This window comes from Leucoraja erinacea, chromosome 4 (genome assembly GCF_028641065.1).
Source record: "Leucoraja erinacea ecotype New England chromosome 4, Leri_hhj_1, whole genome shotgun sequence".
Classification (NCBI taxonomy): Eukaryota; Metazoa; Chordata; class Chondrichthyes; order Rajiformes; family Rajidae; genus Leucoraja; species Leucoraja erinaceus.
In genome coordinates, this window is record NC_073380.1 from 55,956,963 (window position 1) to 55,981,183 (window position 24,221).

The 24,221-nt window shown below is 41.0% G+C and overlaps 1 protein-coding gene across 6 annotated transcripts in view; it reads left to right on the forward strand.

The window, feature by feature from the left end:
* LOC129696443 (intermembrane lipid transfer protein VPS13B-like) overlaps window positions 1-24,221 on the forward strand; it is an 811,841-nt gene that overhangs the window by 131,585 nt on the left and 656,035 nt on the right. For all 6 annotated transcript variants that reach the window (XM_055634334.1, XM_055634333.1, XM_055634338.1 and 3 more), the window contains exons 11-12: window positions 4,151-4,288; window positions 23,567-23,654. In XM_055634334.1, coding sequence (XP_055490309.1) covers window positions 4,151-4,288; window positions 23,567-23,654 — 226 coding nt within the window. The remainder of the gene's footprint in view (window positions 1-4,150; window positions 4,289-23,566; window positions 23,655-24,221) is intronic.

A 24,221-nucleotide genomic window follows, 5' to 3' on the forward strand; every position in this document is an offset into this window, starting at 1 on the left:
GAAATAAATGTGTTACTGTTAATCATGAGCAACAAAACATTGTGTTGTCGAGAATCCAGTTTATAGCTGCTTTGGTACGGAAACATATGTCTTCATCTTCACAGATGCCTTGGAGTCATTGTGGCCAACTTTGTTAGTCAATATTAAAATTGAAAATGCAGGAAATGCTCAGCAGGTCAGGCAGCTTCTGTAACTGGAGAAACCATGCTGATTGATTACAGGAGTTTCTGTTTTAATTTCATATTTCCAGCACCCGCAGTAGTCCCCTTCTACCAGTTATAGCTGGCGTTGTGTAAATAATTCAGTGCAGAGCAGGACAAAATATTCGGGCAGTTTTTGGAAGAAGATACCTTGGGGAATCTGTTTGCTATTCACTTATATGTCTCCTGCAGGAAATTGAAGGTTTGGCTCTCGATTTAACAAGGTATAACTGGATATTAAATAACAGCATGCAATTTAGTTTTATTCGTAGATCCATGGACGTTCAAAAGAACTTGTCCTTTTTAAAGTTCCGTCAAATTAATTAGGTGCTTAGGCATTTTGCGTTTTCTCATGGCAATATAACATCAACCATGATGGTCAATAAACAGTACCACCACTTATAAATACTCCCCCACTACTGCCTTCTTCCCCCCCACACTCACCAGTGTTTCATTTAAGCATGTAGCCTACAGCAGTGTAACTTAATAGGTTAATTTCATTGCAATAAAAACTCTCACTTAAAAAGTTCAGGGGATTACAAGTTAATTTTTAAAGAAAAAAACATAAATTAAATCTATTGATTTTGAACTATTTGTAATCAGTTTTGACTTTATTACCTATTTAGTTTCATTTAGTTTATTAGTGTCACGTATACCGAGTTACAGTGAAAAGGTTTTTTGTTGCATGCTATCAAGTCAGCGAAGACACTTTTCATGATTACAATCGGGCCGCCCACAGTGTAGAAAAATAAAGATTTAAAAGAGGAGCGATTGTAATGAATGATTGGCGATTCTCTTCTGGGACCAGCATGCAAAGAGTCACTTGGCTTCAGTGCCATCTTGCCATGGAGAATATGAAGTCTAATAAAGTCTGATTAAAGATAGTTAAAAGGTCTCCAATTAGGTAGATGTGAGGTCAGGACTGCATTCTAGCTGATGCGAGGACTGTTCAGTTAGGAAGAAACTGTTCCTGGATTTGGAGGTTTGCCAAAAAATGTGGTTTCAGACCACAGCAGTTGGTAACTTGGCAGGATGTCCTTTCTATTCAATTCCCAATACTTTATCCTTTCCCACAATTTATTTTCCTCTGAAAATTGTATTGTTGGTTATCCTACCAGGTACAGTAAAAACAAAAAGCAATCCTCTTTCTGAGGGGATTTGAATTATAAAACAGTGGAGGTTCAATTACTGGGATATTCTCCAGGCTTCCTTTTAATGGGAAGGACTATGAGGAGCAAATTTATAGACAAACTGTACAGATGGGGTAGCAATAATGGGGAACATCATTTATCAAAATCAAGACCAGAATAGCAATTATGTAATGGGCAAAGAGGGATAGGAGTTTCTGAAGTTTGTTCCAGAGAACTTTCTTTAATGTTATGTTTCCGACTCAACAACGAAGGCAGCATTGCTGGACTTGGTTCTGGGAAATGAGCCAGATCAAGCGGGACAAGTGTCAGTGGGGGTCCATGCAGGAAATTGATCGTATGATTGAGTTAAAATAGCAATGGAAATGGATATAGATCATGAAGGTGAAAATAGTAAATTTGAGAGGGATCATTCAAGGAATGAGAACTGCTCTGGTAAATTGGAAATCAAGTCCAGGAAGCAAATATGTACTTAAATTATAGGAGGCTGGTCAAGTAGGAAATTTTCAGCTGCAGCCTAGGTATGTTCCCAACAAGGAGAAAGATTGGAAAATTGAAGTCACAGCTCCATGGAAGAGAGGAAGGTAGAGCAGGAAAAGCCGGCAGATGCTTGGATGTTGGCAGGAGTGAAAATCAGGCTCATTAAAGAAAATTAAAATGGAAGGCAAAGAGAGGTCATGATAAAAGATTGGCAGAAAGGAAAAGGAAAGCCATAAGTACCCTGTGGATGTGTATAGAGGCAAGATCAACATTTACTCATGGAGATAAAGTACTTTGCATCAGACCTCACCCAGTGAAAATCAACAATTGAAGAGGTAATTGGGAATTAAAAATTGAGAAAGGGAAGATGCTGGAAAGGTAGGAGAATGGATTTGAGAGGGAAAGATAGATCAGCCATGATTGAACGGTGAAGTAGACTTGATGGCTGAATGACCTAATTCTGCTCCGAGAATGAATATGAAACAGAGCATCAATTAGCTAATAACTTGAAATAAAACAGAAAATGCTGTAAATATTGAACTGAATTGACAAACACGGCATGGCCCACCAAGTCCATCAGTCACCCATTCACTTTTTGCTGGTGCACCCCTTTGCCTCCTAACCCGGAGGCTCAGCATGTCCTGTAAAATCAGATTTCTCTGAACCTTTGCCAGGTGTAGTAACTCAGCGTACAATCATTTAGGTAATTTGCCAGAATGTCGCTATAGAATCCATCCTTCTGCTGGACATATGGAGACCACGTGGGGTGCAATAATGGGCGCAACACTACCTGACGGTGTTATTTCTGTTATTCCTGGACTTCAGCACTTGGCAATGAAAGTTCTGCAAACTTTCACCCCAATAGTGTTCAGTTTTGGTCCTCATTAAGATTCTCATTAAGCTGTAAAGAGTGCAGAGTAAATTTGGACTTCAGACTTTAGGGTTTCCAATACTAGTTTAGTTTAGAGATACATTGTGGAAGCAGGCCCTAAGATCCACCAAGTCCACGCCGACCAACGATCACTCGTACACGAATTCTGTCTTACCCACGGCACGGTGGCGCAGAGGTAGAATTGCTGCCTTATTGCGCCAGAGACTCGAGGTTGATCCAGATTACAGGTGCTGTCTGTATGGAATTTGGCTGTTCTCTCCGTGACCTGCGTGGACATACGGGTTTGTATGGTAATTGGCTTGGTATAATTGTAAATTGTCCCTAGTGTGTAGGTTAGTGTGCAGGGATCGCTGGGCGTGGACTCGGTGGGCGGAAGGGCCTATTTCCACGCCATATCTCTAAACTAAACTGAACACATGGGGCAATTTACAGAAGCTAATTAACCTACACACTTGCATGTCTTTGGAGCACCCGGAGAAAACCCACGCAGTCACAGGGAGAACGTACAAACTTCGTACAGACAGCACCCGTAGTCAGGATCGAACCCGTGTATTTGGTGCTATAAGGCAACAATACTGCTGTGCCACTGTGCCGCCCTGCATTTACGAGGATGTTATCAGGACTCGAGGGTCTAAGCTACAGGAAAAGGTTGGGCAGGCTACGACTTTATTCCTTGGGGCGTAGGAGACTGAGAGGTGATCTTATGGAGGTGTATAAAATGATGAGGGGATTAAATAGGATGAAGGTGTAGCCTTTTACCCATGTTAGGTGAGTCAAGAAATAGAAGATATAGTTTAAGATGAGAGGGGCAAGATTCAATAATATCCGAGAGACAACGTTTTGACTCGGAGTGTGGTGGGTATATTGAATGAGCTGCCAGAGAAGGTAGTTATGGCAGGTGCAATAACAATCTTTAAAAAACTCTTGAACTGGTACATGGATAGGAAACGTTGAGAGGAATGTGGGCAAATGGGACCAACTTAGACGGGACATCTTAGTTGGCATTGATGAGTTGGGCCGAAGGGCCTGTATCTGTGCTGTATCACTATGACCAATAGCTCCTGAAGCAATCCTAAATTTGCAGTTAATTCACTGTAAATTGTGGCCAGGTTCACTTGTGGTTATCAGAGATGAGGTTCCAATGTTTTTGTTTTGGTGAATTATTTTAATTATGCATGTGTAGCATTGACAACTTCATTTAAGTACATCATGGACATTGAAAAATGTTTTTGTTGGGGTCAATTAACCTTAAAAAGAGGACGTTCATGATGTGGCCTTTTGTCAATGAGGAAATACTGAAGTACTGAAAATAAAAACTTATTTAATTAAATAATTCAAATGAACGCAAGATTACTTACAGGTTTATCAGATTTATGCAACGAAATGATTTATGATTGCAGTTTTAAATCTAACAATTTTATTTTGAAAAGGAAACCTGTTTCTTCAGTTGCGGTGAAAGTCTGAACAGCAAAGGATTAACATACCTCACCAATTCCCTGTTCGATTACCGAAGTCCAGAAAATAATGGTGTCAGAGCCGAGTTTATTTTGGATGCTGCCCAACACAAGGTCAGATCATTTTAATAACTAATTATTACATTGGGAGAATTTATTTTCCCAAGATTCCATCTTAAAATGATTGCATGTAAAATTCAGTATGTTTTGTATAGTTTTTAAAACAAAGCTTCAGAGGGAAAATGTAAAAATTCTTCCTGGCATGAATCTATCATAGAAATATAAAAGAAACTATTGGAATAACTTAGTTATTAAAATTTAACTTAATTTAATAATAATAATGGATGGGATTTACTACCATGATCTGATAATTAGAGTCCAACAGTAAATTTAAAGTAATTATATATTAATTGTGTTTTAATTAAATTTATTAGGTATACATTATACTTTCTAATTGTTCAGATGTGTTCTTTGAGTCTTACAGTGCAGAAACAGACCCTTTGGCCCAACTTGCCCATGCTGACCATGAAGCCTCATTTATACGAGGCCACCTATATGTTTGGCCCATATCCTCCTTTTTCTTTTCTCTATCTTTTCTAAGCTTTTTCTATCCGTGTACCCATCCTAATGTCCCCCAGGTATAAAGCAAATAGAAGGACGCCATGTACAGGTTAAAAAGCAAATGCTGTTGGGCTACTTTACACTTGTTATGTGCATGAGGGTAACCAAAAATATCTTCATTCCCAAACCAAACCATGTTGATAGAAAAATCCATTGTGTGCAGTTGTTTTTCTTTTCAATCCGTTGGCATGTATAACATTTGGTATGGTGGATAAGAATTTGTTCAAGTGTCTTAATTTTTTCAGCACAAAAGAGTGGTGAGGCAGCAAGCAACCATATCACAGGGTGAATATGATGGAATCCCAGTTATGATTTGTTGGCAATGTGGAACTTCAAGCAACAACTTTGAGAAATTGATGCTGGCATTTCAACTGTTGGCTGACTGTTGCATAATTTGGGATGATATCACAGTTCATTTTGTGAATAACAAATGAATATATAGGAAGGAAAATAGGCCATTGAGCATTTTCTACTCCATTGAGCATGCGGGTCCAGTTTTAGTATTTAATTAGATCGAGGCTGGTCTGTACCCCTTAGCATCTTGTAAGATGGAGGAGAAAATACAGTTTAACATGCAGGCAGTTCTGCCACACTGCATGTTTCCACAACGCAGTTTGCATATAATGCGATTGATGAATTAGGGAACAATATTTGCATTTGGGCCTAATTGGTTATAACATAATTTCAGTTGGAAACTGGAAAACCACTTCAATGCTTTGGAAATTGACAAGCAGAAAAAAAAGGTCAAAATGTGCTGGGTCAGGCAGCATTCTTGGAAAACATGGATAGGCCATGTTTCAAGTTGGAACCCTTCTTCAGGGTCCACGGAGAGGGAACAAAGAGAGGGTCTCGGAAAACTCCCGTCAGCGAGAGGAGGAAAACGTCTTCAAACTAGGCATACCTTGAGATATCAAAGCGAAGCAGTCAAAATGTGGAAAGCATTGTAGAAAAAAACATTAAAGGGGGAAAAAAGCTTGGGTTGGTCTCTTGGGAACAGAGGGGCTTTTGAGGAAATCTGAGAAAGGAATTTAAAATCATGAAGGGTTCAGGCGATAGATAGAGGAATTGTTCTCATGTGTGGAGGCGTCAGGGACAGTGGGGCATAGAACCGAAAGTGACATGAGGAAAAATGTTCTTTGCACAATGAGTGGTTAGGGACTAGAAAGGAAATAATCTTCAGGACTATGGGGAGAGAACAGAGGAGTGAGACTGGATGTAATGGCCTTGCATGGATCCAGTAAGGACTCAATGGGTCAAGTGGCCTCCTTATTCATTGAAACCTGTATATTTCTGTCTGTTACATTTGCAATGCAGCTGGAAAGAAAATAGTCTTGTGTTGCAGCAGAGTGGAATGCTTTGGTTCTATTGTACTGGTGCCCTTTTCCACCTTAAATTTTCACAAAGGCACCATCCAATTTCCGAATGAGGCATTCACAAAGAACTCCTGGGAATCTTGCACTCTAGGCCAAACTTTACAAGGTTTTCCGTTTGTGCAACTAAATCTTTACGGATATTATTGTAATACCTTTATAGTAGACATGCCAGAAAGACTCTTATGATTTCACAATTGTATTAATAGCGAAGATTTTTATAGAATATATATTTTAATGCGTTTGCTTCTGCTCAGCCTGACTCATTTCCTCTGTGGAGTACATAATTTCAAGGTATTCTTACAATAATTTTCAAACATTTTACCAAGTGTCCAAAATCATGAGTGGAATAGATTGGGTAAACACAGGGTGTCTTTTGTCCAGAGTAAAGGAATCGAGAACCAGAGGACATAGGTGGTGGGCGTATGGAACGCGATGCTGGAAGAGGTAGTTGGGGCAGGTACTATTATAATATTTAAGAAACGTTTAGACAAGTAATGGATTGGGTAGATTTAGAGGGATACAGGCCAAAGCAGGCAGGTGGAACTAGTTTAGATAGGGCATGTAGGTCGGCGTGCACAGGTTGGGCTGAAGGACCTGTTTCCACACTGTGTGACTACGACTTCAAGTCTTTCCAGAATTTCCAGCAGATATGCCATTTATTGTCACTATACATGTACAGTGAAACTGAAAGCTGCTCGTACTCAGAGCATACATACAATTTAGCACAAAAAACAAGAAACAGAAAAAAAAAAAAACAACAGAAGGGGGGGGGGGGGGGGGGGGGGGGGGTGGGGGGGGGGGGGGGGGGGGGGGGGGGGGGGGGGGGGGAAATAGGTGCACAAATTCTGCGGCGCTACATACATATATATAGATGGAAGTCCATGTTGGGCGGTGTAGTCAGTGCATGTGTGAATTTGAATTTATAGTAGATATAATTCTCGGAAAGCAACTATTCCTGAGTCTGTTTGTCCTGGATTTGATGCACCTATAGCGCCTTCCAGAGGGCAGCAGGTCGAACAGTCCAAACGCAGGATGGGAGCTGTCTTTGATGAAGCAGTTCGACAGAGGTGTCCATATTCTACTCTGGTCTTAATACATGCGTGAACTCCAGCAACATTTCATATTAAATCTTCCTCATAATGGAAGGAACCTAATGCTACAGAAGGAAGCCACATGACCCACCGACTCGGTGCTGGCTCTATGTGGAGCAGTGACGCACAATTCTTTGCCGGCTGGGTCAGACTTGCAATTGAACCCTCGCCCAAGAGCCATTTGTATGAGGCACAGTGGTCGGTATTTCTAATCATGTCTAAAATTGCAAATGCCACTTTTTCCATTGCTCCACTTGCTTCCCCACTAATTGCTTTCTCGCTGCTTCACCTGCCACAGTGGTGCTCCTTTCCATCTAGTATGATCTGCATTTGTTTCTTTATCCATTGTTACACAAAGACAATCCTGTATAAGTCCAGTAACATACTTATTTTAGAGGGACCGAACGGTGCTCACCAGCACAGTACGCTGGTGTCAAGATCAGAACATGGACCTGGACTGTTATATTCTGGACGGCAGAATGAATAACAACTTGCACACTGGTTGCCTGGATCACGAGAGAGAGATTTATTACCCAACATTCCCTAATATTGAACACCAACTCATTAATATATCCATGAATATGCATGAATACGTGATACTGCTCTCCTTTTTTTAAGTATTAAATCTAAGTACTCAGTTACAATTTTGTTATTCTGATACTCAATTTAAACCAGTATTCATGAAATTCTAAATGATAACATAATACATGTATTTTACATATCTACACATTTTTGTTTTACTTGTGCAGTGAGTTATTTAACTTACAAACCTAACCTGACTACTGGTTTACGGATCCTGCCTGATCGTCTAACAGTAACAAGTGTAACAGGTTTAGGTGTTGACTCAACTGCAGGTTTGTTTGGCTCTGTTTTAGTAACCTGACTTTGACCAGAGGAATCTGTTTCTTTGTCTGTACCAACTGAACTTTGTGGTTCAATCGCAGTGGTCTCTTCCAACTCACTTTCAGATAAAAACACGGGGATTAGGATTTCGTGCTCAGTTTTTGGTTCATCTTGGGCTGGAATCATTTTATCAACATGAACACTTTTGATCGTATCTCCAACTTCAACTAAGTATCTTTTTGTCCCACACGCTTCCACTATTTTCCCAACATTCCATTTGTCTCGATTGGACGTTGGGAGGACTGAGAACATAAACATGCTCATCTGGCTTGAAGTTCCTCTTCTTTTTGTGGGAATCAAAATGGCGTTTTTGACTTAACTGTTTTTGCTCAACTCTCAAGGCCAAATTGGGTTGGACGAGACTTGGGTGTATTCTTAGCCTTCTCTTCATCAACAGTTCATGCAGGTGAGTTACCCGTTGTTTATTGTGTGGTTCTGTACTTCAGCTAGAAATTAGCCAAACGATGTTTCATGCTGAGCTTTGAACTACCCTACAAAACCTGTTTCTTGAGAGCATCTTTGACCTTTCTGCTGCTCCATTGGAGGCTGGATGGTATGGGGGAACAAATGTGTGTTTTACACCATTCCGCTGCATGAACTCTTTGAACCGTTCTGAATAAAACTGAGGCCCGTAATCAGAAACAAGTTCTTCCTGTAAACAATGGCATGCAAAAATTGATCTCAACTCATCTATGGTACACTCAGCAGTGGTGTTTGACCCCATATGCTTAACCTCAATCCATTTGGAATGACTATCGACTAGTACCAGAAAGTGATCATTACCCTTTTCACTAAAATCTACATGAACTCTCTGGAAAGGTCTACTTGGCCATGACCAGGGTTGCAGTGGTGTTTTTGGTGGTTTACTCCGGCAATTTTGACAGAAGCTACATTTGCTCACCAGTGACTCGATGTCACTGTCAATACCAGGCCAATAGACAAAACTTCTGGCAATTGACTTCATGCTTACTATGCCAGGATGTTCAGCATGAAGTTCATTCATAATTTTGTTTCTCAAAGACTCTGGTACAACCACTCTGTAACCCCACTTAATGCATCCCTGCTCACATGATAATTCATGGTGTCGATTATGGAAAGGCTTCAGCTCTGAGTTCAGAACTGAATTCAATCCAAGTCAAGTCAAGAGAGTTTATTGTCATGTGTCTCAGATAAGACAATGAAATTTTTGCATTGCTGCAGCACAACAGGATATTGTAGTCTAAACTACAGATCAGATCAGTGTGGCCATATACCATAGAATATATATATATAGCTGTGTGTATTTCTGACTTGTGGCTGCCAGCCTTTGTTTCGTTGCTACGCCAACGTCAGACCCAGAAATGCCGAGTTTTTTCCATTTCGGTAGAGATTTCACTTTTCATTCCAAGCATCCACTCCTCATTAAATGTTGTCGTGTTTATGTACACATTTTTAATAAAATCCTTCTCTCCCCCCCTCCCCCGCCACTCACTCATTTTTGCCGCCTCCAGCTGGCCAGCGACCATAACGGCTGATGGCGCCCACATCTCGCCTCAAAGACGCCATTTAAAAACAGCCGCACTGCTGATTCCTGAGCCGCTTGAGTTGGAGGACCACGTCTCCCGTGGGGGCTATGGGTAGGGAACGGCTGCGTTGGGGGTGCAGACCCAACTTGGTCTGGTGTGTATATATGTATATATACACATCAGTAAACAGTTAAAGTGCAATAGGTTGTGATAGTTCACTATCGATTTCAGTCCAACGGTTCAATGTCTGTTCATAGACCCTCTTCAGCACAGTATCTTTCTCTGTTTTTGCTGCAATTTCTGTTGCAGTCACTGGAAAGTCTTCATCTACAAATTGAAGTATGTAGACTGAGTTCTCACTTCCCACGTCAGAGTTCTCATGGGGCAACAGGGACAATGCATCTGTAACTGCGTTGCACTTGGAGCTTCTGTATTCAACCTTGTAGTCATACTGGGACAGCAAAATTGCCCAGCGCTGCATCCTTGATGCTTATGTGGAAGGTATAGCTGACGGGACCAAGTATCACTGGTAGTGGCTTGTGATCAATCACTAGGCTGAATGGTCTGCCGAGAAGAAACTGGTGGAATTTCTTGTTTCCAAACATGATGCGGAGTGCTTCCTGTTCTATCTGTGCATAATTGCGTTTGCTTTGTGATAGGGTGCGGGATGCAAAAGCAATAGGCTTTTCCTGTCCCTCATTCATTACGTGGGAGATTACCATATAACCATATAACAATTACAGCACGGAAACAGGCCATCTCGACCCTTCTAGTCCGTGCCGAACACATAATCTCCCCTAGTCCCATATACCTGCGCTCAGACCATAACCCTCCATTCCCTTCCCATCCATATAACTATCCAATTTATTTTTAAATGATAAAAACGAACCTGCCTCCACCACCTTCACTGGAAGCTCATTCCACACAGCTACCACTCTCTGAGTAAAGAAGTTCCCCCTCATGTTACCCCTAAACTTCAGTCCCTTAATTCTCATGTCATGTCCCCTTGTTTGAATCTTCCCTACTCTCAGTGGGAAAAGCTATTCCACGTCAACTCTGTCTATCCCTCTCATCATTTTAAAAACCTCTATCAAGTCCCCCCTTAACCTTCTGCACTCCAAAGAATAAAGCCCTAACTTGTTCAACCTTTCTCTGTAACTTAGTTGCTGAAACCCAGGCAACATTCTAGTAAATCTCCTCTGTACTCTCTCTATTTTGTTGACATCCTTCCTATAATTAGGCGACCAAAATTGTACACCATACTCCAGAATTGGCCTCACCAATGCCTTGTACAATTTTAACATTACATCCCAACTTCTATACTCAATGCTCTGATTTATAAAGGTGGCCAGCACACCAAAAGCTTTCTTTACCACCCTATCTACATGAGATTCCACTTTCGGGGAACTGTGCACAGTTATTCCCAGATCCCTCTGTTCACCTACATTCTTCAATTCCCTACCATTTACCATGTACGTCCTATTTTGATTTGTCCTGCCAAGATGTAGCACCTCACACTTATCAGCATTAAACTCCATCTGCCATCTTTCAGCCCACTCTTCCAACTGGCATAAATCTCTCTGTAGACTTTGAAACTCTACTTCATTACCCGCAACCCCACCTATCTTAGTATCATCTGCATACTTATTAATCCAATTTACCACACCATCATCCAGATCATTGATGTACATGACAAACAACAGTGGACCCAACACAGATCCCTGTGGCACCCCACTCGTCACTGGCCTCCAACCTGACAAACAACCATCCACCATTACTCTCTGGCATCTCCCATTCAGCCACTGTTGAATCCATCTTGCTACTCCACCATTAATACCCAACCATTGAACCTTCTTAACCAACCGTCCATGAGGAACCTTGTCAAAGGCCTTACTGAAGTCCATATAGACAACATCCACTGCTTTACCCTCATCAATTTCCCGAGTAACATCTTCAAAAAATTCAAGAAGATTAGTTAAACATGACCTTCCAGGCACAAATCCATGTTGACTGTTCCTAATCAGACCCTGTTTATCCAGATGCTTATATATATTATCTCTAAGTATTCTTTCCATTAATTTGCCCACCACTGACGTCAAACTAACAGGTCTATAATTGCTAGGTTTACTCTTAGACCCCTTTTTAAACAATGGAACAACATGCGCAGTACGCCAATCCTCCGGCACTATTCCCGTTTCTAATGACATTTGAAATATTTCTGCCATAGCCCCTGCTATTTCTACACTGACTTCCCTCAATGTCCTAGGGAATATCCTGTCGGGACCTGGAGACATATCCACTTTTTATATTTCTCAAAAGTGTCAGTACTTCCTCTTCTTTGATCCTCATAGTTTCCATAGCTACTCTACTTGTTTCCCTTACCTCACATAATTCAATATCCTTCTCCTTGGTGAATACCGAAGAAAATAAACTGTTCAATATCTCCCCCATCTCTTTTGGCTCTGCAGATAGTTGTCCACTCTGACTCTCTAATGGACCAATTTTATCCCTTGTTATCCTTTTGCTATTAATATAGCGGTAGAAACCCTTCGGATTACTGCCCCTACACCATAACTTGTAGCAGTACAAGCAAGTTTCATCTCGCGTGTCATATCGTAGTGAACAAGGAGTTTGTCACGTCAAGTTTTCCTTGCAGATGTCATCGTTGCTGTTCCATTCCCCACGTCCATTTGACATCTTTTTGTAGCAGATGAAGTAGTGGCTTTAGCACAGTTGCTAAAGTTGCTAAATCTGGAAGGAATCATGCATAGAACTGCACCATCCCAAGGAATGATCATAGCTCTGACACACTGTTGGGTTTTGGAGCATTCAGTATTGCTTCCGCTTTTGCCTTCACAGGGCGAAGTTCGTTGGCATCTACTTTGAGTCCAAGGTAGACCACCTCTGACTGCACAAATGCACTTTTGCTTTGTCGCAGTTTAACATTGTGGCAGTTCAGTCGTGTGAGAACTTGCTCGAGGATTTCCAGATGTTCTACCATGCCCTCTGTGAATATCAGTAGGTCATCCTGGTTGCACACACATTGCGGAATGCCTTGTAACATTTTGTCCATTACAGACTGAAAAATTTTCGGGGAGTATTTCACACCATAAGGCAGCTTTGTGTATGAATACTAGCCCTTATGTGTGTTGAAAGTCATGTACCGCTGACTTTCCTTGTCGACATTGAGTTGGGCGTAAGCGTGAGACAAATCCAGTTTAGTGAAGACTCTTGCACCGCTGAGTTCTGCTTACAGATCTTGCGAGGTTGGTAACGGATATTGTTCGTCGTCATCGGCTTGGCCGATTGTGACTTTGTAGTTACCGCATAGTCTAACAGTTTTGTCAGCCTTGGGTACGGCCACAATTGGCGTTGCCCAGTTACTCTGGTCAGTCTTCACGAGTACTCCATTCTGCTCTAACTGTCAAATTCTTCCTCCACTTGTTGCTTTAATGCATATGGTACAGGTCTTGGTCGACAATACACAGGCCTCACATCTTGCTTAAGTCGAATGTGTGCAGAGTACCCTGTTATTTCCGTGTAACTGTCGGCAAAAAGTTCTGCATGTTTGCTTATGACGATTTCAAGACGTGATTTGGACAAATCGACGCTGAAAATGTTCTTCCAGTCTAACTCTATTCTACTCAGCCAATCCTTTCCAAGGAGGGTTGGTTTATTTCTGTAGCTGGCCACTATGATGGGCAATGTTACTGACTGCCATTATGCTGAACTTTATAGTTCATTTGTCCGCATGTCTCCAAAACTTCGCCCGAGTCGGTTCTCAGCTTGACCTTACTCTCAAACAATGGTGTCTGTGGGAACTTTGTTTCGTACAGGTCTTTGCTCATGACCGAACAATCTGCCGCCGTGTCAATACACATATCGATTAACTGTTCATCAATCAATAGTTTAGTTCGAAAGTCCTTACCTTGGCAGGTTGTAGGCTTATCGATGTTGGTTGCATAAATGGTGAACAACCCAAGTTCATTTCTATGTGGGTTCATCTACAAGTTATGAACTCCTTTCTGGTGTTGTCACTTGTTTCCTGCAGGTTGTGTATGAATACTAGCCCTTATTGGTTTCCTGTTTTAAGGTTGGCCCGACATGTTGAGCCGATATGGCCTTTCTTATGGCAGTTATAACACTTGAACTGACAAAATTGGGATGAGTGATTACCGTTGCAACGATAACAACTGGCTAAACTCGGCTCCCGCCATAATTTGGTTTTGGTTTAGCGCCTCTTGGTTTGGCCATTGGCACTGCCTAGTGGCTGCAAACGGCCAATGCAGTCCGTGGTGGACGTAACTCGTGAGCATTCTTTGATGCCATCTCCATTGTGGTAGCAATCTTGCATGCTTTCTCGAATGTAAGATCCAGAGTGTTCATGAGTTTGGACTGAATTCGTTCAACCACTAGACCACAAACAAATATGTCAAACAAACAAAGAAAGGTATCAAAGTTACAGTGCAAAGTTAATTTTTTCAAGACATCGCTATATACTCATTGCTTGCCTCATTCTTCTCCTGGTTTCTAGTGTTGAATTTATAGCTTTCTGCAATTTCCAGAGGCTTTGGGTTGAAGTGCTCCTCCAACTTCTTCATAATGTCATTGAATGGCATGTCTTTTGCCTTTATGTGTGTAAAGAGATTCACGAGTGTGCCATACAGCTCAGGACCGATCTCCGTGAGCAGAATCGCTTTCATGCGTTTGCAAACGGCCTTATTTGTTTCAATCACAACCTCTCAGCATGTTGCAAAACAGTCCTGCACTGTTTTTAAAGGATGAGTTCACAAACTCTACACCATCCTGGTCGCTAATTTTGTTATATTCCAGATGGCAGCGTGAATAACTATTTACACACTGGTTGCCTGAATCACGAGAGAGAGATTTATTACCCAACATTCCCTACTTATATTGAACACCAACTCATTAACATATACATGAATATGCATGAATACATTACACTCGTTTCTTTATCCATTGTTGCACAGAGACAATCCTGATAAGTCCAGTAACATACTTATTTTAGGGGGCCCGAACGGTGCTCACCAGCACAGTACGCTGGTGTCAAGATCAGAGCATGAACCTGGACTAAGGCTCAGAAGCACCAACAGGCACAACATTGTCCTGGACCACTCATTGAGGCATCTATTGCTTCAGGCTTGGCAAATGGGTGGGTCCCAAAGATCCAGGTCCAGTCTCAGGTGATGATTGGATGATCTCATCTTAATTTTGTAAATTCTCGGAGCAGAATTAGGCCATTGGGCCCATCAAGCATACTCCACTATTCAATCTATTTTCCTATTGATTGCTGATGTAATTTTCCCTCTCAACACAATTCTCCTGCCTTCTCCCCATAACCCCGGACACCCTTACTAATAAGAATCAAGTCGATCTCTGCCTTAAAAGTATCCTCCAATATTTTGGATAGCTGTCCAGTCAGTCCCAATATCCCATTCTAATAGTGGTCCATCAGTGGTACATTTCTATTTCTACATCTTTAACATGGTAAAATGTTTCAAGTTTTATACCAACAATATTTTAAAGCCACCAAGGAAGTATTATTGCAAATCCAAAGCCTAGTCAAAGAGGTAAGTTGAAGGAGCGCCATAAAGAGGAAAGAGATATAGGCAGATACATTTATGAAGGTAATTTCAGAGCCAATGCTATTTTTACAAATCTTAAGACAGCTAAGAAATTTCCTGTGCCAGAGGGCTGTGAGTCTTAGGAATTTGCCTCCACAGAGACGGGTGTGCACTCAGTTACTGGACCCATTCAGGTTGAAGAATTGTGGGCTTGTGGGTGTCAGGCTGGTGCAATGTTGGATAGGATCAGCCATGGTTCAAGATTCAAGATTCAATTTATTTGTCTTCAATGAAGTAGATGCTCCTACTTCCCATTTTGTGTTATTTGCAATCAGTTGACATTTTAGTGATGGAAGCAAAATGCAAGAAACTTGGGTTTATTGTCATTGACTATAAGACCATAAGGGCCTGGGGACAGAATTAAGCCATTTGGCCCATGAAAACTGCTCTGCCATTCGAAACATAGTCGTACAGTACAATGTGGAAACAGACCATCTGGCCCAACTTGCCCACGCTGACCAACATGCCCCATCTGCACTAGTCCCATCTGGCCGTGCTTGGCCTACGTCCCTCTAAACCCATCCTATCCACATACCTGTCCAACTTTATGATAATTCCTGCTTCAAATACCTCCTCAGGCAACCATCTTCATTCTCTACAATACAACTCCCGTTAGTGTAATCTGCAAACTTGCTAATCTTGCCTTGTATATTCAGATCATTGATATAGATGACAAACAGCAATGGGCTCAGCACCGAACCCTGAGACATACCACTAGTCACAGGCCACCAGTCCAAAAAGCATCCTTCCACCATCACTCTCAGCTTCCTTCCATGGCCAATTTTCAATCCAGTAAGCTATCTCTCCTTGTATCCCATGATCTAATCTTCCAGAGCATTCAACCATGTGGAACCTTGTTAAATGCCCTGCTGAAATCCATATATACATCTACAGCTCTGCCTTCATCAACCTTTTTGGTCACATCTTCAAAAAACTCAATCAGATTTGTGAGACATGATCTCCCATGTACAATACCGTGCTGACTGTCCCCAATCAGTCTGTGTCAATCTAAATGCATGTGTCTCTTATCCCTCGGAATACTCTCCAGTAACTTCCTGACCACAGATATTAGACCCACTAGCCCGTAGTTCCCAGGCTTTTCCCTGCAGCTTTTCTTAAATATAGGCACAACATTTGCCTCATGGCTAATCTTTTCCCTCTCAACCCCATTTTCCTGCCTTCTCCTGCTGTAGCCAGTATCTGCATCTTGAACTCGGGTGAGTCTGTTCAAAATTTATCGCTAGAGGGTGTAGGAAGGCGTTTCCCCTCAGTCCAGCTCTTTTGAGATAACACATTTTTCCTAATCCATTGTAGATGTGTTGCCAGACCCCACACTGTTCGGGATGTATTTCAGAGAAACATTGCTATTGTTTGAGTTAAAATGCAGCTGCGGGTATACTTATCCATCTTCTCATATGTGCATCTACGCTATTCACTTCAACTGCCTCTGGTGGTAATGGGTTCCATATTGTAGTTGCCATCTGGGAAAGGATGTCCCTTCTGAATTTGCTATTACGCTATTAGTGATTATCTTTCTGGCTTGTAATGTTGGTTCCACTATGAGGAAATATCTCCCCCCCCCCCCCCCCCCCCTCCAGTCCAGTCTACCCCACCCGTCAACTCTTTGAATCTGAAAGATTTCTGTCAGATTATCTCTTGTTCTTACTTTAGCTGGAGAAAAGACTATCAGTCTGTTCAATCTGGGTTTTATGTTTATTATTTGAGCTGCTTTAAAATATTATTTCATTTTTATTATCAAATATGATTTTCATTCTTCACTGACTTACCATTAATATCAGAGCCAGGATTGTAAAAGTCATTGGAACTCTGCCCATGTTTCCATTGTTGTGGCTGGCTGTAATCCTTTGCATAAAAGCTTGGAATGTAGTGCTTAATCAGGATACAAGATGCAGAAATGTGTTGAAAATGAATGTCACATTCTATTCCAGCATCTGGGTGCAGTGTTTGAAATATTTTCATCTCAAACAAGTCATAGAGTCATACAGCACGGAAGTTGGCCCTTTGGCCAAGCACATCCATGCCAACCAAAATGCCCCATCTAAGCTAGTCCCATTTGGCTGCATTTGGCCCATATCCCTCTAAACCTTTCTTATCCATGTACCTGTAAAAGTATATTTTAAATGATGTTCTAGTACTTTCCTCAAATCCCTCCTCTTGTGGGTCATTCCATATATCCACCAACCTCAGTGAAAAAGTTTCCCCTCAGTTTCCTATTCAATCTTGGCCCTCTCTCCTTAAACCTATGCCATTTGGTAGACACAAAGTGCTGGAGTAACTCAGCGGGCCAGGCAGCATTTCGGGAGAAAAGCAATAGGTCTTTTTTCCAGAGATGGTGCCTGACCCGCTGAGTTACTCGAGCACTTTGTGTCTATCATTGGTGTAAACTAACATCTACAGTTCCTGCCTACACACTGTATCCTTTGGTTCTTGATTCTCCTACTCTGTGAAAAATACACTGCATTCACCCTATCAGTGCCCCCCATGATTTTATACACCTCTATAAAGGTAGTTCAAAGGTCTCCATTGAGGTAGATGGGAGGTCAGGACCTCACTGGTTCAGTTGCCTGACAATAGCCAGAAAGTCACTATCCCTGAATCTGGAGGTATTAGTTTTCAAACTTCTGTACCTCTTGCCTAATGGGAGATGAGGGAGTGACTGGGTGAGACAGGTCCATGATTATTCTGGTGGCCTTGCCGAGGCAGCGTGAAGTGCAGATGGTGTCAATGGAAGGGGGGTTGGTTTACGTAATGTTCTGGGCTATGTCCTCAACTCTCTGCAACTTCTTGTGGTCTTGGATGGAGCTGTTCCCAAACCATGCTGTGATCCATCCCAATAAAATGCATGCTATTACTTGTCTGAAGAAGTTGGTGAAGGTTGTTGGGTACATGCTGAACTTCCTTGGCCTGCTGAGTGAAGCAGAAGCATTGGTGTGCTTTCTTGGCCATAGCTTTGTGGCTGGTCCAGGCCAAATTACTGGTGATATTTATTCCGAAGAATTTGAAGGTCTACACTTCGGAGCCTTCGCTTCCTGAAGTCAGTCACATACTCCTTTGTCCTGCTGACATTGAGGGAGAGGTTGCTGTCTTGGCACTAGGTTACGAGGTTCTCAATCTCCTACCTGTACTTTTAGGTTAGATTAGTTTGGAGATACAGCGCAGAAACAGGCCCTTTAGCCCACAGGGTCCACGCCGACTAGCAATCCCGCACACTAACACTATCCTACACTTACGATGGACAATTTTACAATTATACCAAGCCAATTAACCTACAAACCTCTATATCTTTGGATTGTGGGAGGAAACTAGAGATTCTGGAGAAATCCCAAGCAGATCATGGGGAGAACGAACAAACTCCGTAAGGCAAGCATCCATAGTTAGGATCGTACCTGGGTCTCTGGCACTGTAAGGCAGCAACTTTCGCTGCACCACTGTAGTCGCCCTCTGGCTTATCACTATTTGATATCCACCCACTATGGTAGCGTCATCTGCAAACTTAAAAATTGAGTTGGATTGGTATTTGGCTGCACAATCATGAGCATATAAGAAGTATAATAAGTATTCTAGATTTTCTCTGCACTCTTTCCAGTTTAATTACATTCTTCCAACAGCAGAGTGACTAAAGTCCTCATCTCATGCTGAAGAGATGAAGACAAACAGGCGTTTGTGATGCCATCAATCTGACAGATGTTACAATTGTGAAATTGTTGGAAATCCTCAGCAGACCTGCAATGTTCTTCTAACACAGAATTAACAGCCACTTTTCACTTGTCATGTTTTGCACTGCCTCTTCTTCGCTTCCAGATCCCCCCCCCATCCCCCACCACAATCAGTCTGAAGAAGGGTCCTGACCCGAACTTTCACCTATCCATGTTCTTCCAAGATGCTACCTGATCCATTGGGTTTCTACAGCCCTTTATGTCTTTTTATTGTAAACCAGCACTGCAGTTCCTTCGTTCTCCATCAACTTGTTTGGTCGTTGTGCTTTCTCAGAATTAGGTTCAGTCTAAATGTTGACTCTATCTGCAGTTGCTACTTGAGAGTCTTGAGTATTTTGAGGTTTCATTGTAACACATGGCTATCATATACATATGTAAAATGCAGCCATGTTCGATGAGACACCAAATTGGGAATTTGAATATTTTTAACATAGGCTGCGAATTACAAAATAAACATTTACTTTAAAAGTTAACTATCACCCGGAATGCAGTATTATAATTTTATCATAAATAATGTCTACATTTTATAGAATATAGAACATAGAATAGTACAGTACAGGAAAAGGCCTTTCAGTTCACAATGTCAGCGCCAAACATGATGCCAAGACCAACTTTTATCTGCCTGCATGTAATCCATATCCTTCCATTCCCTGCATATCCATGTGCATCTTCCTTTTATGATAGATCTTTAAATATTTCCATTCACTTTCTACATTAATTCAGATTGTCTGGATCTATTCCAGATAAAAAATCTTTAAATATTTCCATTCACTTTACACATTCATTCATACTGTCTTACTCTATTCCAGATAAGTGCAAAAATTTAAAAACATTTTTTTCCCTTTGTTAGCATTTTTCCTGTACTTACTGACATAAATTGGAAAGAGTTTTTACCTATTTACTTAACAAAATTGATTATTTTTAATGCTGATATTGCTGCAATGAAAGATGGCTTAAATATTAATGACTCTGAGTGACAAAGAACAGAAACGGTTTTTAGGTTTGTTTTAATTAATTTCTTCTGTGTCCCTTGCATGACTTTGACATTCGTTCACAGGAATTTGTCCAAAACTGGATCTTAGTTCTGTCCTCATTTTAATAATTAAAATCCTATCCCTCTGCCTTTTAACCATTTTGTATCCACATTATTTGCCCAATCTTTCTCCTAATATGCCTGCTATTTCTCTGTAGGAAGGTCTGAAGAAGGGTCTCAACCCAAAATGTCACCCATTCCTTCTCTCCTATCTTTGCTACTTCTTTGTATCAGATTTCTTTCATTGTCTTGTTTGAAATTACTAACAGTCCTCTTCACAGTTACTCAAACTCGCTTTTGATAAGGGGCAAAAGGAGGTACTGGGACTACAAACTGCATTTAAAGTGGATAAATATTTTTGTCCTGATTGGCTGCATCCTAGTTGCTGAAGGAAATATATGGAGGAAATGTCAGAGGCATAATCTTCTGAACAACAAGAGATTCAGGGGAAGACATAAACAATGCTCAGCATGCCAACCAGCAATGATGAATAGAGCAGCTTTAGTGTAGTTTAGCGATACAGTGTGGCAGTGTGGAAACAGGCCCTTCGGCCCACCATGTCAGTGTGCCAGTGATCACCCATACACTAGTTCTATCCAATGCACTAGGGGCAATTTACAGAAGGAAATTAACCAATAAACCTGCATGTCTTTGGAATGTGGAACTGGAACACTCGGAGAAAACCCACGCGGTCACAGTGAGAACATACAAACTTGGCACAGAAAACACAATGGTACAGCGGTAGAGTTGTTGCCTCACAGCGCCAGAGCTGGGTCAAGTCAAGTCAAGTTTATTTGTCACATGCACATACGAGATGCAGTGAAATGAAAGTGGCAATGCTCGCGGACTTTTGTGCAAAAGACAAACAACAAAACAACCAAACAAATTATTAACACAATCATAACACACATATTCTTTTACATAATATCCTGATAATTTAATCCTGACTACAGATATTGTCTGTACAGAGTTTGTGCTCCAGTTTCTTCCCACATTCCAAAGACATACAGGTTTGTAGGTTACTTGGCTTCGGTAAAAATTGTAAATTGTCCCCAGTGTGTAGGATTGTGTTAGTTTATGGGGACTCAGTGGACCAAAGGGCCTGTTTTTATGTTTTATCTCTAACGTAAAACTAGGCAGCCATAATCAGGATTCATCATAGGTCTCTGGCGCTATAAGGCTGCAACTCCACTGCTGCATATGTTTCAAGTCGAAAATATTTAATGAGATCATTGTTCCATTTTGGTACATATGACAACAAAATATTCTTGACTCTTGAGAACTGGAGAAGTGAGAAAACAAATTAATTTTAAATTACGGAGAAGCTGGGCTGAGATGGCGGGAACAATGGGTAACCATGCTGACTATCCCTACTTAATCCTTGTCGATCCAAATGCACATACAGTGCTCTCTATAATGTTTGGGATAAAGACCCATCATTTATTTATTTGCTTCACAATTTGAGATTAGTAATAGAAAAAAAATCACAGATAAAAGACATGCTCAATTAGGTTCAGATCGGGTGATTGACTTGGCCACTCAAGAATTTACCTTGTTTAGATTTGAAAAACTCCTTTGTGCTTCACCTGTATGTTTGGGATACTTGTCTTGCTGTCGAATGAACCGCCGGCCAATGAGTTTTGAGGCATTTGTTTGAACTTGGAACAGATAAGATGTGTCTATACACTTCAGAATTCAGTATCAAGTTGTCCTACAACTTTTGGCTGTGCACGCCAACGCACGACGAAGAGGAAGAAGAATTCAGTATGCCGTTACCATCAGCAGTTGTATCATCAATGAAGATAACTGAGCCAGTACCTTCAGCAGCCATTCATTGCCAGGTCATAACACCCCAACCACCGTGTTTCACAGATGAGGTGGTATACTTTGGATCTTGGGCAGTTCCTTCTCTCCTCCATACTTTGCTTCTCTGATATAAGTTAATCTTCGTCTCATCTGTCCGCAAGACCTTTTTCCAGAACTGTGGTCGCTCTTGTAAGTACATCTTGGCAAACTGTTACCCGGCCATCCTATTTTTGCGGCTAACCAGTGGTTTGCATCTTGCAGTGTAGCCTCTGTATTTCTGTTCATGAAGTCTTCTGCAGACAGTGGTTATTGGCAAATCCACACCTGACTCCTCAAGAGTGTTTCTGATCTGTCGGACAGGTGTTTGGGGTTTTTCCTTTATTAGAGAGAGAATTCTACTGTCATCAGCTGTGGAGGACTTCCTTGGCCTGCCAGTCCCTTTGTGGTTAGTAAGCTCACCAGCGCTCTCTTTCTTCTTAATGATATTCCAAACAGTTGATTTTGGTAAGCTGATGTCTCCAACAGTTTTATTCTTATTTCTTACTCATAATGGCTTCTTTGACTTTCATTGGCACAACTTTAGTCCTCGTGTTCATAAACAGCAATAAAAGTTTCCAAAGGTGATAGAAAGACTGGAGGACAGACAAGGTGCTGAGAGCTCTCTTATACCTGCATTAAGGAGACAATTAAACACACCTGAACAATTACAAACGCCTGTAAAGCCATGTGTCCCAAACATTATGGTGCCCTGAAATGGGGGGGGGGGGACTATGTATAAACACAGCTGTAATTTCTACATTCTACATGAAACCAAAATGTTTTAAAATCCCCTTAAATAAAATCTGACAATATGCACTTTAACCACATGTGATTTTTCTATTAGAAAACTCAAATTGTGGAGTACAGAGGCAAGTAAATAAATGATGGGTCTTTGTCCCAAACATTATGGAGGGCACTGTATATCTTATCTTTCAGAATCATCTCCAGTAACTCACCTGCCACAGATGTTTAGCTCAGTAATCTGGACGGCAGTAGAGTGTGTACCCAATCTTCAAATATAATTCGAAAATATCTGAGCCACGGATATTCTCTTCCATAATCCGTATTGTAAAATTAAAAGTGAATTTTACCTGGGTGTGGTGGAAAATATAAAAGAGAGAGAAAGAAGAGAATGAATTTTATTATAAACTATCAGTTATAATTGTGATTTAATTGAAAAAGACTTATTTTGCAGTGCTGCAAGCACAATTTTGCTGATTAGAACATAGACCACAATTCATATTCATGTTTGGGGATTTTTGTAGTGATTTTTAAAGACAGAATTTGTATTGTTTTCTTGAATACAGATGCCAGGCTTTAACAAATAGCAATAGTATCACTGACTTGCATGCTACATTTGGAACCCAATTTACTTAGACTTCACTGACTCTTGATGTGACTAAAATTATATATTAACTGGTCAAGTAATAACCCAAATTGTGTAGGTCTCTTGTGCAAAACCTGTATTATGTCAAGTTACTTGAATTGGAGGATGCTTAAGATAACCTCTATACTCTTTCCCTGATAAGTCTTTGTGTAATGGCTATGCAAATATAAATAACCATTCATGTATAGTGTTGTAATCTTTGAATTCCATCCTTTTGGAACTTAAGTTTTATTTGTCTTACTTTGTTGTCAGGAGACATACACAGAGATAGCTGGTGTGCAGCGTTTTGGGGCTTTCTACATGGATTACCTGTACACAATGGAGTGCAGTGCTGGCAAAGGTATTGCTTTATTTTCTCTTTGATGTTTGCTTCACTCCCCTTGAACTACACAAACAAAAGTATTTTTATAGTCTTCTGGTCCTTGACCTGTTGCCCCCTCTTTCACCTAAACCTGCCCACAAGAGTCAGATGAGATTATATCTTTAAATTACAAGTACGGAACCTTAAATAGTGATTAAATTGCAAACCTGAGAAGTGGGCTTTTGATCAGCACACTTATTCATTGCTTCCTAAATTGAATGGTTCCTTGATGCGTAATTTTCGTTAAGTATCAGTAATAACTGTTGCACCCTCAGATGCAATTAAATGTGCTACTACAGAATTTAAAGTGCTAAGAATTTCAGAAGAATTGATCTTTTTACTGCATCTAATTTGTTACATTAACTAATGATGTATATGTATCACTTGGTACACAAAAAAGCTGGAGAAACTCAGCGGGTGCAGCAGCATCTATGGAGCGAAGGAAATGGGCAACGTTTCAGGCCGAAACCCTTCTTCAGACTTTTTTGAAAGTTTCTCCAGCTTTTTTTGTGTACCTTCGATTCTCCAGCATCTGCAGTTCCTTCT